The sequence below is a fragment of the Saccostrea cucullata genome, unplaced genomic scaffold (genome assembly GCF_032062105.1).
Source record: "Saccostrea cucullata isolate Sc308-1 unplaced genomic scaffold, CSIRO_AGI_Scuc_v1 ctg4273, whole genome shotgun sequence".
Lineage (NCBI taxonomy): Eukaryota > Metazoa > Mollusca > Bivalvia > Ostreida > Ostreidae > Saccostrea > Saccostrea cuccullata.
In genome coordinates, this window is record NW_026931114.1 from 6,048 (window position 1) to 20,584 (window position 14,537).

General features: G+C 34.3%; 1 protein-coding gene across 1 annotated transcript; it reads left to right on the forward strand.

Annotated features, from left to right (window-relative positions):
- Positions 1–414: 414 nt before the first annotated feature.
- Positions 415–3,685, forward strand: LOC134231453 (uncharacterized). Its single transcript, XM_062713414.1, has 4 exons — positions 415–491; positions 1,319–1,435; positions 1,626–1,776; positions 3,419–3,685. The coding sequence occupies exons 1-4, from the start codon at positions 455–457 to the stop codon at positions 3,585–3,587; spliced, it is 474 nt and encodes a 157-aa protein (XP_062569398.1). The 5' UTR covers positions 415–454; the 3' UTR covers positions 3,588–3,685.
- The last annotated feature ends 10,852 nt before the right edge of the window (positions 3,686–14,537 follow it).

The following is a 14,537-nucleotide window of genomic DNA, read 5'->3' on the forward strand; positions in this document are numbered from 1 at the left end:
ACAAGACATACACATATGAAATAAGAAAGTCATAGTCTAACCAAGTCAAGAGTTATAGGCAAGGTTAAAGTTAAGATTTTGCGGACAAACAGACAAACAGAAAGTCAGAGAAAAAAATGAACAGAACAAAAACTACTCATAAATATATAAAACTGAATCCAATCGTTGCTTTACTTGCGTGTCGCATATTTTGTACATTTTTACTTGAAAAAATACACTAGTAGCCTATATTGCTTTACTGATTGTTTAACTGATACTAGAATAAATGGACAGTTATACTTTCAGACAATAAACAGATGCCCAGAGCCTCGGACGTTTGCAAAACCTGTTGCCAAGTGTCCTTTTTATAAAGAAGAATGGAAAAGAGCATCAGAGAAGAAGAACTGTGAATCATTGTCAAGGAATTGTAAGAAAATACGCTTATCACTGTCTAAAGGATGAGTGGTTAGATAAAATGTACGAGGTCTGTGCGCCACCAGTTGTCATAATCGGTATTAATTCTTAATAATCAGCGTCAATATGTATCTTGTGCAAGAAAACATATGTCAACATGAAAGATAAATTATATGTACATGCCTGAAAATTATTATAACATGCTATTCACCAATCTTACAAGAGAGTATAATTTAATCTTAAATTTGCTTATTCATTTACTAAATGCTAGTATCTGACATCATACAGTATGCAAGATGCAACATAACTGTGTTGAAATACAAAGTACGAGGCATAATATGTGATAACAAGTGCCTTATCTACATCAACATACGAGTTGTATTCCTTTTTAAAATTTTGATATAAAAGAATGTGTACTAGGTAAAACAAACGATGAATATGTTATAAATAGATCTTCAGGTTTTTATGCAACATGTTGTCTGTTTTCTATCCCTTGCCAAGGCTCAGATATGAAAAAAATCAAGTAAACAAATTGTTTCATAAATATTAATATATACTCAGTTTATTCGACCACAAACCATTTGAAATCCTATAAATTCCAAAAATTTCTATAAATAAGAATAAGAAAATATGTTAAAGAGAATATACAAACTATAACAAAAAATAATACTTATCTCTTTATTATTTTTTCATTCATCATATACTTTGCAAAAATTTATCTGCTCAATTCTTATCTTTTCTATGAATTGATATTCAATATATATTTATAAATGGCCTCAGTAAAATAAAGTTACTTTCTTAAATAGAGGATTTTTATAGTGTAAATGTAAATTCATCTCTCATATTTTTACGAACCAAATAATTTCATTGATAATGAATACCGTAATGTATTTATTTATATGAACCTTTTTAAATATACTTCAAGGTTGCTGTCCAGAATACAACACAGCCGGTGACGTCATACAGGGAAATTTTCTAATTGATTGTACGAAGTTTCATGTTCCGTGTCCAAAGGTTTATAATTCAACAGATATTTACAAATGTGAGCGATGCACAAACATATTTACAGGAAATTAGACAGTACACTGCACGGTTAAATACAGCGACTCAACTATAATTTTATTTTATTTATCACTTAATTTGTGTTGAAATAATTAAATACAATGGAGAAAAAGGAGTACAACATTTTTTAAATCGTTGATGATAGTTTATGATTCAAAATTTGTTATTAGATCAGAAATGCTATGGAATCACAACAACTATACTGGTAGAAGAAATATTGTCCGATGATGAAGACTCTGATAAACAAATTATGAATCCAATTTCAGCAACACAAATACCAACATTTTCTTTATTACTAAGAAAAGAAATAAGGGAGAAATCGTAAGTGTTTAAGGAATTTCATTTATCTGCTTGCAATATCGAAAAGTTTAACATGTAATGTTTCTGAAATGATATAAATATAAAAGCGAGAGGATTTCCTAGTTCCCAAAAATTGTAAAAATTTATTGTGATTTGGGTCTTTTTAATTTGAACAAATTCAGTTTTACTTGATCTCGTTTAACATTTTATATAGAAATAAAGGCCAGAGCGCTTGCAACGTGTTTGGAAGGTCGTGAGTTCGAATCTCGACCGCGAGGGGCCTAAGACATAACAAAGGGTAGCAACGTTTCATTGGCACTTTGAAGTGAAAATTGGTCAAATGAGAACGTCAAATAAATTGTGATCTGTGTCACTGTAGACGTTGGTACTATCCCTCAGATAGTGAGATCCCCCACTGCTCAATTGCAGTATAAGTGCTTAGTAAATGTCAAAATCGTAAGACCTTCACTTGTGATGTCCATATATGATTGAAATATTCTTATATGGGACGTAAAACAACATACAAGAAGTAAATTAACAAAAGGAAATCAAGCTCAGATGCTTGGTGCATTTAAATGCATTGAGATGTGTATATATACTCAACAAAAAAAGAAACGCATATTGTTTTAGTCTTCAAAGAAATTTTTAAAATGTACATGAAACAACTATGTTTTATTTCATTGGATACCTGTGACCTATTTGAAAGACAACATGGGGTTTTAAAACCCAAGTGTTTAATTATGTCCCTTGATTAAACATGTTTATGAAAGTAGTGTTTTTCATGATTTCTTCTAAATCGGATGTTTATTTTTCGTTGATATTTGGGATTTAGAGAAAATTTTGATACTCCTATTAAACCCATATTCAAGATTTGATTGCAGTGTTGATACTGCAATGCCAAGCCGAAACAAAGATGAACACAACCAGGCTAAGATGATACTAAACGGAGCTACGCAACAGGAAGTTGCAACTGTATTTGGAATAAATTAATGGGCTTTGCAACCGTTAAACTAATATCTGAAGACCACTATCTGGCCATCTCCAGGTGACCAAATCCAGGCAGACCGTCAGACCCCCTTTCAGCACTTCATGCGATTCAGAACCTGTTGTAAAAACTTCTGCTACAATTGCTGGATGAAAAAATCAGCGTAAAAGTGCATAAATTGTTCGCAAGAGACTGAAATGAGATCATAGTATTCGTAGATATCCGTACATTGGAAACCCACTAGCATTGAGACGTCGCACAGTACATATTGTTATTCCCCTTGAATTTGGGGGCGATGAAAATGACATCAATTTGACTTTTCAATTTGCAACAAAGGACATGTTTGATTTTTATCACAAAAATCGCTTAAATAAAAGAAGGTTTGAACTGAAAACTTAGATTTTCATATTATTCTGATTATGCGTTTCTTTTTTGGTTGAGTATATATTTGATTGCCAACCAATGACTCACTCCTACAGAAAAGATCAACATATTTCATACAAATAATGCATTTTTCAGCATTCAATTTATTTTTTTACAAGTCGATTGCATCTTGAAATTTTAAAAATACATCATTGGGGTATTCTTTCGTTTGCTGATATGTAAAGTTATTTCAAAAACATTTGTGCATTTTTTGTAATTCTAAAGTATTGCTACATTGTATTTTTCTAATTGCAGAGTTGAAGGAACGCAGTCCTTTAAGTTGATGCTTTGGAAGTCTTTGGGGTTGATGTTTCTTGTGATTTTTTCAATCCCTTTTATTATCATCACAGTCTTCAAAGAAAAAATTTACAAAATAAAAAATGTGCTTCAAAATGTATGCCTCAGAATAAAAAAGAAGCACTAATTACAGGACTTATGAGCAGAAAAAGGCAGAATAAATATTTTTCATGGATTTTTTTTAGGAATGAATGGAAAAAATTGCATGTGACAGACTATATATTGTACGTTTTAAGGGGGCCGATTATATTTTTATTGTGTGAAAACTACAATATTGAAAGTATTCATTTTTATACCATATATATATAAGTTACATTAACTTCAATGTACATGCAAGGTATGGGGGAAATCTACCGTCCAGGTATTTTTGAGGGACCGTCTCAAAATACAGGTACATTTACTATAGGATTATATAGGAATATCAGTGCCAATTTTTAGCACTTTAAAGCAAATTATTCAAATACTACAATAGACATTTTGTTCAAAGTATAATATTTGATAAGTAATACTATATTATACAATATATGTAAGAAACACAAAATTATACCGTCTTGTTACCAGAGGGGGCATCTCAAAATGCAAAAAAAATAAGCAAATTTTATTATTTTTATAGACTGAGTATTTACAAAATATGACGTACACAATAGATTCACACGGAGATATTCTCAAATTTCTATGTTTTAAATTTCAAGAGTGTATGTTTATTACTTTTTCTTTAATAATAATTTTTTACCCCTTTCTTTAAGAGCTACAGATTATCATAACGTCAAAAACACACTGCAACGACGTCAACCAGCCTACTTATAATTTCTTAATTTTGTTTAATTTTAATAATTAAGTGAAAAAATGTTGCATTAAAGCAGTAAATACGCTTAATTTTACTATGAAATATTGCGCAATGGAAATCATAGTCGGCCCCCTTAATGTTAAAAGTACATAAAATCAGCATGCATACAATTTTATGTCTCATAAAATGATTTATATACAATCTTTTTTACATTGTTTTTGACAAACTTAGATTAAAATTGCAGTTGTTATTGATTTTTTATGTAAAAAGAGTGGGGTCGACTGGATCGGGATGAACTCATGTTTGGATCGGGTTCGGTTTGATCGGGATCGAGTGCTCAATTAATTTGATTTCATACAAACATGAGGTCGGAATCAATTTACCGCTATACCTCCCCATCCTCCTCCCATGTAATACCAATATTTGAATTTTGTTGTATGGAATTTTTTCCTCATTGTATAACATCAAGCATTTACCATGCCGTGTGGCCTCTTTGTTTACGCCACCTTCTTGTTACACAAACTTTGTAATCATTATGATTATATAACAATAGCTGGGATAAGCACTAAGTCGCAATATATCATATCTAAGTTGAAACTTATCATTAGTTGGCCTTATCCCAGCTATAATTTACATGATTGTATGTAATATTGTATATTTATGTGTTTTGTTCACTTTCGTCATTAATTTGGTCAATAAATGACATTTTCACTCAATTCAAGTTCTCGTATCTTCACTAGTTTTCAAATAACAAGAACAAGCTACGGAAAGGTTTTCATATTGTGAAAGTTACTTTTATTAGTGGAAAAGTTGTGGATATAAATGCGTATTTTTACATTGCTAGAAAATCTATAAGATCAATAACAACAACAGGGAATATTTGGAGGACTATATATTTGGTATCTGTTTAGAATGAAAACTGTATGAAAATCATATATGATTGGTTTTCTCATACACTAGTACGTATATGATCAGGTTATTCTCTAAAGACAATTAATGTTTTCAACAGTATAGTTCTTAAGTTACTCATAAATTTAATGGGAATATCAAATCTAAAACACAAATACAGTGTAAAATATATTGTAGCAGATGAAATCCATTTATCTGGAAGGATACAAAGATAACAAACAGTATTCCATCTCAAAGCCCATAAAACAATACAAATTAGGAGCAGAGCAAAGAGGTACACCCGAAACATCAGAGGTGGAATCAGGTGCCATGGAGGAGTGAGCATCCCCTGCTGACCAGTAATAACCGCCGTGAGCAGCTGTCAATGATATCAAAAAGCCTGGACTCAAATTTATCGTGGGAAATGGTTGTGCATAAAGTTGAAAAGTAGTAAGTTTTTAAGCTGTTGATTTTGGTTAAATCTTGTGATTTCAAATTGTTCGAAAGTTCTTTGGAATTTATCAACATCTGATTCACACCGCTTCTTGAATACATTGTTGCACAGTAATCTTGAAGTATTTTTTCACTACTGTCAATATCTTAGATAGGAGTAACGAAAGAGGCTTGGTTTAACATTTACCGGAACCCGCAATGTATCTTTGTTTGTAAGGATTTTTATGAAGTTTCGGAATATATATATATATATATATATATATATATATATATATATATATATATATATATATATATATATATATATATATATATATATATATGATTGCGCCCATGACAAAAGGGCCTTATGGCATTTTTGCTAGAACAGAGAAGGGAACGTTTTCATTTATAATTTAATTTAAACAATATCTGAATCTCGCAATCCACTGATTTTAATATATATAAATGAAAATATTAAGAACTGGTTTCTTAAAAAACATATCTATTATACGTCTCTAGCCCCATTTAACGTACAGTTTTCCTACATGACTGTCTGACATCTTCGCTAGCGATCGCCGAAGATGAGAAGCTGTCGACAAGGTGCTTTTCTGATAGAATAATCAACCTGAATACTCTAGATAGATAAATCTTATTTACATATTTATATCAGATTTAAGATGCATGTTAGACAGGGGTATATTGTTAAAATATTGCAAAGAAAGTGTAATGAAATAGAATAATCATAGTGGATTGAAATGCCTTTGAAATAGTCCAATCGAATCATTTTATATTTGACCAATCAGCGCTTGATATTACAGCCAATCAGAGTTTCAGAATTATCAACCAATCATTAGGAATTAGAAAGAGTATAAATACAGACACCCATGAAGCAATTGGTTACTTGGTCGTTACTCATTGTTTGAGTAACACCTCTTGGACTAGGTTCTTGCGCTGTGTCGGGAAACAACAGAATTGTTAGTTAAACCACTCAGCTCAGGAACCTAGTTCCTTAATAGTGTGTCTCAGTGACTATAGTGTCTTGGTGACTTATTTAATATAGTGTCTTGGTGACTTATTTAATATAGTGTCTTGGTGACTTTTAATAAAGGTGTCTCAGTGACTTTTAGGGTGTGCTTTTTAGGTAGTTGCAGACTGTGTCGGGAAACAACAGGATTGTTGGTTAAACCACTCAGTCTGCAACTACAGTGTTATAACTTCATATTTGATTATTTGCTTGATCGTTAGTGATTCAATTGTGGTTGATTTTTTTCTTATAATTCGTTGTCGTTAAGCTCATATTTGTTTGCTAATCATTTATCCAGATAGGACCGAGGAAAAAGTATATACACATAGTGAATTTCAGTCAGTTTCTTGTTATAGTGCCATTGTTGTTGAAGTTTGTTTGATTCATATCATAAACGTGATACTTAGGAAGGAATCCTAAGCGGACCTATTAAATAATTATTAATCATTTGTACTTTGTAAAAACGTTACAAATTTGGTGGCAGCGGTTTTAGGAATATTACGTTTATATATTTTGTATCATTTGTTGATCTATTATTTGTTTTCATTTTGTGGGCATATTGTAAAACATGGCTGACAAGGACATTACCGACATTGACAAAGAAATAACATTCATAGAGCAAAAGTTACAAGAGTTGAAAAATGACAGTTTAAGCATTCACAATGTAAGTTTAGCCAAGGATACAAGTGCTAATAAAACAAGTACCCCAGAAGTTCGATCAGATACGAAATCAAAAGATTCAGGTTTTGCATCAGGGAGATTTTCTGATATAGACTTTCACGGTGATGTTAAACAGAAAAAGCATCCCTTAGGAAAGGTTTCTTGGGAAAATGAAATGTTGTTTGGTACAAGTAGTGTTCCTTCCGATGAGGGCAAAAGACCTGGTTATTTAATGTCAACACCAGTCTCTGGAAGTGCAACAGAGTCAAACATTACTAATCGCCGAAAGGATCGTCGATTTAGTAGACAAGATACAGAGACCGATATCATAACGGCAACGGAGAAGAAACCACAGACCCATATAAAACCTGCAACATTTGATGGTACTGGATCCTGGTTAGATTATCGTTCCCATTTTGATGCATGCGCCATGTTGAACAAGTGGACGGAACTAGAGAAAGGTTTATATTTAGCAGTTTCCTTAAGAGGACAGGCTCAGGGTGTACTGGGGAATTTGCCTAACACACACAAGCATGACTATGTCTTACTTGTGAATGCATTAGAGGAGAGATTTGCACCTTCAAATCAAAATGACTTGTATAGGACCCAGCTGCGAGAACGCCGACAACGAGCAACGGAAACTTTACCAGAACTGGGACAATCCATAAGAAGACTTACAAGCTTGGCATACCCAACGGCGCCAAGAGATGTGCAAGAAACGCTGGCAAAAGAACAGTTTATTGATGCTGTCCTAGATTCTGACATGAGATTGAGAATTAAACAGGCAAGGCCATTAAACCTTAATGATGCTATTCGACATGCTGTCGAATTGGAAGCATTTGTTAAATCTGATCGTAAAATGTTAGAAAAACAAATCCACTTACGACCAATGCAGTCAGAAAACACTGAGGGAAACAAGAAAGCCATAACAGATCAGATCAGCACAAGTATATTGGTAGAGCTGAAGGATGAAATAAGAAAACTTCGTAAAGAAGTTAATGACATGAAAGTGAAGAATTCCCAGGATGTTGCATACAAAAAGAAATCTGGAGCTACCAGCAACAGACGCTGCTATTTGTGTGGATCTCCAAACCATTTCCGATATGACTGTCCACAAGGTTATAGAGCTCCACAAAATGCACCATCACAAAGAAAATATTCACATAGTACAAAGAAACATCCTGTACAAAACACATTTAAATGCATCACGTCTTATAAAGCTCAAGTTAATTGGGGTATACCAAAATGACCCTGAGGCTGGAATGTACTTGAAAGCTACCATCCAGGGGATTGAAGCGAATTTCCTTGTTGACACAGGAGCAACACTATCAGTACTGTCAAGTAAAGTTTATGAGGCTATACAAAACAAACCAGTTTTGTACAAAACCGATCAAATAGTCTCTTCCGCATGTGGGACCGACTTAACTGTGAAAGGAAAAACTAGCATTTGCATTAATCTGGGTGAGAGTTTTTATAGCCAAGATGTCATTGTAGCAGATTTTTCTCTTGATGGAGTCATTGGACTTGACTTTATGAAGAAATACAATTGTACAATAGACATAGTTAATGGGTATTTTAAGGTAAACGACAAAGTTTACAAAGTTGATTTCTTTGGCAAAATCGGTTGCTTTAGAATTAACTCGAAAGAGATGATTGTCGTTCCTGCCAGAAGTGAGATAGTGACTTATTGTAAGGTCTCAATGCCGTCAAAATCCTACGACATGAAAGAAGTTTTAGGTATGATAGAACCATCGGAGCAGTTTCTCAAATCAGGAAAAGCATTAATAGCAAGATCAGTTGGATATGTAAAAGATGGAGAAATACCAGTCCGAATGATGAATCCATCCCATGAACATCAAACAGTGTATCCAGGAACATTTATTGCAAATATGAGTTCAGTTGACAATGTTTTTGAACCAACCTCTACTGTAAATAAGACATGCAAAGATCTGCAGTCCCATCTGCAGGATCTGTTTGAGAGATCTAAAGTTAATCTAAATGGTGGTGAAATACCTAAATTACAGAAGTTTTTGGCTAGGTATTCAGATATTTTTGCTAGGTCAGACAGAGACTTAGGACGTACTTCACTGGTTAAGCACACGATTGATACCAAGGATGCACGCCCACTGAAAGAACCTCCTAGAAGAATTCCACATCATTTACAAGATGAGATGAACAAGCAATTAGATGACATGCTTGACAGAAAAATCATAGAGAAATCGAATAGTCCATGGGCATCGGGAGTCGTTTTAGCCAAAAAGAAAGATGGTTCTTTGCGATTTTGTGTGGATTACAGGCGTTTAAATGCAGCTACAGTCAAAGACGCCTACCCACTTCCACGCATCGACGACTCGTTAGACAGTCTTGCCGGAGCAAAGTGGTTCTCAACCCTCGACTTGTGCTCCGGGTATTGGCAAGTTAGCATGGATGACTCAGATAAACTAAAAACGGCATTTGCAACTAAACGTGGTTTATACCATTTCAATGTTATGCCGTTTGGCCTTTGCAATGCCCCGGCAACCTTCGAAAGGCTAATGGAAACTGTTTTGAGTGGCTTGCAATGGCAAATATGTTTGGTGTACCTAGATGACATCATTGTTATCGGAACATCGTTTACCAACATGTTAGAAAACCTCACACAGGTATTTGATAGACTGTCATCTGCTAACCTGAAACTGAAAGCAAGAAAGTGTCACTTGTTTCATAAGACTGTTGAATTTCTCGGACATGTGGTATCAGAGGAAGGAGTAAGCACAGATCCTTCAAAAATTTCTGCAGTACAAAATTTGTCTGTGCCTACTAATCTAACAGAGGTTAAAAGCTTTTTAGGCCTTTGCAGCTACTACAGACGTTTTATACACAACTTCGCAGCAAAGGCAAAGCCACTGAACAAATTGACTGAGAAGGGATCAAATTTCAAATGGACAGATGATTGTCAAGCATCCTTTGACTCACTTCGACATGCACTTATCTCCGCACCAATTCTTGCCCATCCTGACTTTACACAGTCATTTATTTTGGATACAGATGCTAGTGACGTAGCAATAGGGGCAGTTCTTTCACAGACACAAAACGGAGTAGAAAGAGTAATTGCTTTTGGAAGCAGAACCTTATCAAAAGCAGAACGGAAATATTGCGTCACAAGGAAGGAGCTGTTGGCTGTTGTCTACTTTACAAAGTATTACAAACACTACTTGTATGGCAAACAGTTTTTAGTCAGAACAGATCACAGTTCTTTGAAATGGCTAATGAACAGCAAGAATCCAGAAGGCCAGCTTGCTCGATGGTTTGAATCACTGAGCAATTTTCAAATGACCATTGAACACAGACCAGGGAATAAACATGCAAATACCGATGCCCTCAGCCATTTACCTTGCAGAAAAGCAGGTTGTACATCTTCTGAGAGTATAGTTAATACCATAAGTAGCGCAACACCTACGGATAAGTTGTCTTTAAAAGCCAAACAAAATGATGACAGAGACATTAATCAACTGATCAAATGGGTTGAAAAAGGTGTAAAGCCGGAGTCATCAGAGATTTCTGGTCAAAGCAACTTCATTTAGTCTCTATGTTCTCAGTGGGATGCTCTGGTATTAGAAGATGGAATGCTTTTCCGAAAGAAAAAGCACGAAAATGGCAAAGTTTCTTTGCAAGCTGTTGTGCCATACAGTTAAAGACGAACAGTATTAGGACAGTTCCATGATGAAAGAACTTCTGCACATCTTGGGATAAAGAAAACATTGGCGAAGATAAAATGCAAATACTATTGGCCAGGATTGCAGAAAGATGTTAAATTGTACATTGCTGGTTGTGAAAAATGCCAAAGGCGAAAATCACCAAATACTACTAAACGTGCCCCGATGCAAGTTGTCACTTGCGGCGCACCAATGGAACGTATTGCTACAGATATATTAGGCGAACTTCCCATGTCCAATAATGGTAACCGATATATACTAGTCGTATCGGATTACTTTACTAAATGGACAGAAAGTTTTCCTATGGCTAATATGGAAGCCGCAACTGTAGCTAAGGTGATAGTGGAAGAAGTCATAGCCCGCTTTGGAGTGCCTGGAACTATTCACTCCGATCAAGGAGTCCAGTTTGAAAGCAATCTTTTTACAGAAATGTGCCGGCTTTTGAATATAAAGAAAACACACACCACCCCGTACCACCCCCAATCGGACGGGATGGTCGAAAGATTCAACAAAACTCTGGCTACCATGTTATCAGCCTATGTAAATGAGCACCATACAGATTGGGACGAACATCTCCCATACGTAATGATGGTATACAGAGCAGCAGTCCACGAATCAACTGGCGCAACTCCTAACAAAATGATGTTAGGTAGAGAGGTCGCTACACCTCTGGATATCGTATACGAGGTCCATTCTTATATTAAGAGAATTCCACAGAATAGATGGGTTTGGGAGTTACAAGAAAAATTAGAAGAAGCACACGCAGTTGTCAGGGAAATGACAAAAGAGAGTATAGAACGACAGAAGTGGTACCATGATAGAAAATTAAAGTGGCAGTCATTTAAGCCAGGTGACAAGGTTTACGTTTACTTCCCAAAACGTAAGACTGGTACATCTCCCAAATTTACATCATATTGGCAAGGACCATTTGAAATTATTGAGAAATGTTCCAATGTTACTTATAAAGTAAACTGTGGATACAGAGGCACAAACCAAGTCATCCATACTGACAGAATAAGGTTAATGAAAGACCAAACCCTAACATCAGAACCTTTGCAGGAGAAAAATATTGCAGAAAATGCAATGTCTGATTCCTCTGAAAACATTGCTGAAGATGCTGAGGAAACATATGAAAAGGAGAGTTTTCAGGCAGATGGCAAACGAAAGAGAAGCAGACCAGCCTACCTTAGTGATTATGTCTCTTTATGAATATGAAAATAAAAATGAGTTTGGTAGGAAATACCTCCCGCAGTTATTAGTTCAATGTATATAAACTTATATTACTTTTTGTTTACCTATGCGAGGACGCATATTTTTTTTTCGAAGGCGTGGGTAATGTAATGATATATAGATAATCATAGTGGATTGAAATGCCTTTGAAATCGTCCAATCATATCATTTTATAATTAACCAATCGACCTTTACATTACAGCCAATCAGAGTTTCAGAATTATCAACCAATCATTAGGAATTAGAAAGAGTATAAATACAGACACCCATGAGGCAATCGGTTACTTGGTGGTTACTCATCGTTTGAGTAACACCTTTTGGACTAGGTTCTTGGGCTGTGTCGGGAAACAACAGAATTGTTAGTTAAACCACTCAGCTCAGGAATCTAGTCCCTTATCGGTGTCTCGGTGACTATTGATGATAGTGTCTTGGTGACTTTTATAATATATATTGTGTCTTGGTGACTTTTCATAAAGGTGTCTTTGTGACTTGATAGGGTGCGTTTTTAGGGTAGTTGCAGACTGTGTCGGGAAACAACAGAATTGTTCGTTATACCACTCAGTCTGCAACTACAGTGTTATAACTTATATTTGATTATTTGCTTGATTGTTAGTGATTCAATTGTGGTTGAGTTTTTTTTCTTATAGGAAAAATATTCGTTGTCGTTAAGTTCATATTTGTTTGCTAATCATTTATCCAGATAGGACCGTTCCGGAAAAAGTATATACACATAGTGAATTTCAGTCAGTTTCTTGTTATATTGTTGCCATTGTTATTGAAGTTTGTTTGATTCATATCATAAACGTGATTCTTACTTTGTAAAAACGTTACAAAAGAGGAATCCACCACCTCGAAAGCGGACCCAATAGATAATCATTTGTTCTTTGTAAAAACGTTCACACAAAAATGTGTAAGAACGACAGTTAAGATGTTTGTATTTTCTATAAATAAAAAATAGGAGAGATAACTCTGATGTCAACAATCGATATAACAGGGGTACCAGAAGAGGGACTTTCATTTGTATGAATTTGCATTTTCTCCCGCATTATAAAAGAGATCTTTTGACCAAATAAAAACACTCTTAACTGTCAGCATAATAATGATTTTTTAAATAAAAAATATTGTTGTACTGGGGAACAAGGTCCCGTAAATGTAAAAAGGGAAAAAGAAAAAAAAAAGAAAAACAGTAACTATTAAATGAACAAACGTACTTTCAAAATGTTTTTTTTTTTAAATCTCTCATCAAAAGCTTTTTTTTTTATTGCATGAAATGATTTAATACTGAATTTCATTTTTTTTAAAAATAATATACATTTAAAGTATCTACCGTATCATGAATTATGATTAAATAAATAAAACTTTAATAATGTTGTTTTAATAATTTTCTTGTTGCACTATAAGACACTTCAATTTAGAGAAATTAAAACATGCAAAAACATCCATATAAAAAAAGTGTTCTAAATACATGTATTCTAATTTTAATTGAATAGAGCTGTTCAAGTAAATCTGATGAGAGAGAGAGAGGGGAGAGAGAGAGAGAGAGAGAGAGAGAGAGAGAGAGAGAGAGAGAGAGAGAGAGAGAGAGAGAGAGAGAAGATGGGGGTATAGATAAAGATATTTATATTGAATCTATTTATCCTATATTAAGAAGGTGAACCTCTATTGAAAAAGATAAGTTTTCAAAACAAACAATACTCTAAAATGAAGAAATTTTTTTTTGTTATTTAAACTACATGTATGGCTATTTATTTTCAAGATCTCCAAATTTAATATTCATGTAACTCTTTGGTACTTACGTGGTGTTTTTTTAACAGAGTTCAAATATGTTTTAAGAATTATCTGCAAATTAATCCCTGAAACCATGAAGAACTTTGTCTTTCACAAACGCTCGGTCAGCATTGAATGTCTCTTAGCAGATCAATTATCATGCAAAAAACCCATTTCATCACTAGACTTATAATCGCATTGCATATCATTATACATGTATAAGCACGTGCACATATGATATTGTTTGTTTTGATTGACAAAAAAAATCCTTATAAATGTTATTTCTTCATGTAAACGCTGACATAAAATAAAATTCAAAGCTGAAAATACACGACATAAATCCGCAACAACATGCTTGCATTTTGTTTTATTTTGGCCGCAGTGCAGGGGATCGGGGTGCCCTTTTATATTTCCGTAACATGTAAGGCTTTACAAGCTAACAATATCAAAGCTTCTAGCAAGGGAACTGAATGGAATCAGGCGCGGATCCAGGAATTGAAGTTAGGGGGGGGGGCGCCAAAAGTAGGCAAGGAGTCTGGGGTCTTGGATTCTAGAGATTTTGTAGGGTAAAAATGAGGTTATTTACATTTT

Coding starts and splice junctions, on each gene's coding strand:
- LOC134231453 (XM_062713414.1), top strand. CDS start 455: ATGTACGAGGTCTGTGCGCCACCAGTTGTCATAATCG. Junction 1,436..1,625: donor TTCAACAGATATTTACAAAT/GTGAGCGATGCA, acceptor ATTTGTTATTAG/ATCAGAAATGCTATGGAATC. Junction 1,777..3,418: donor AAAGAAATAAGGGAGAAATC/GTAAGTGTTTAA, acceptor TTCTAATTGCAG/AGTTGAAGGAACGCAGTCCT.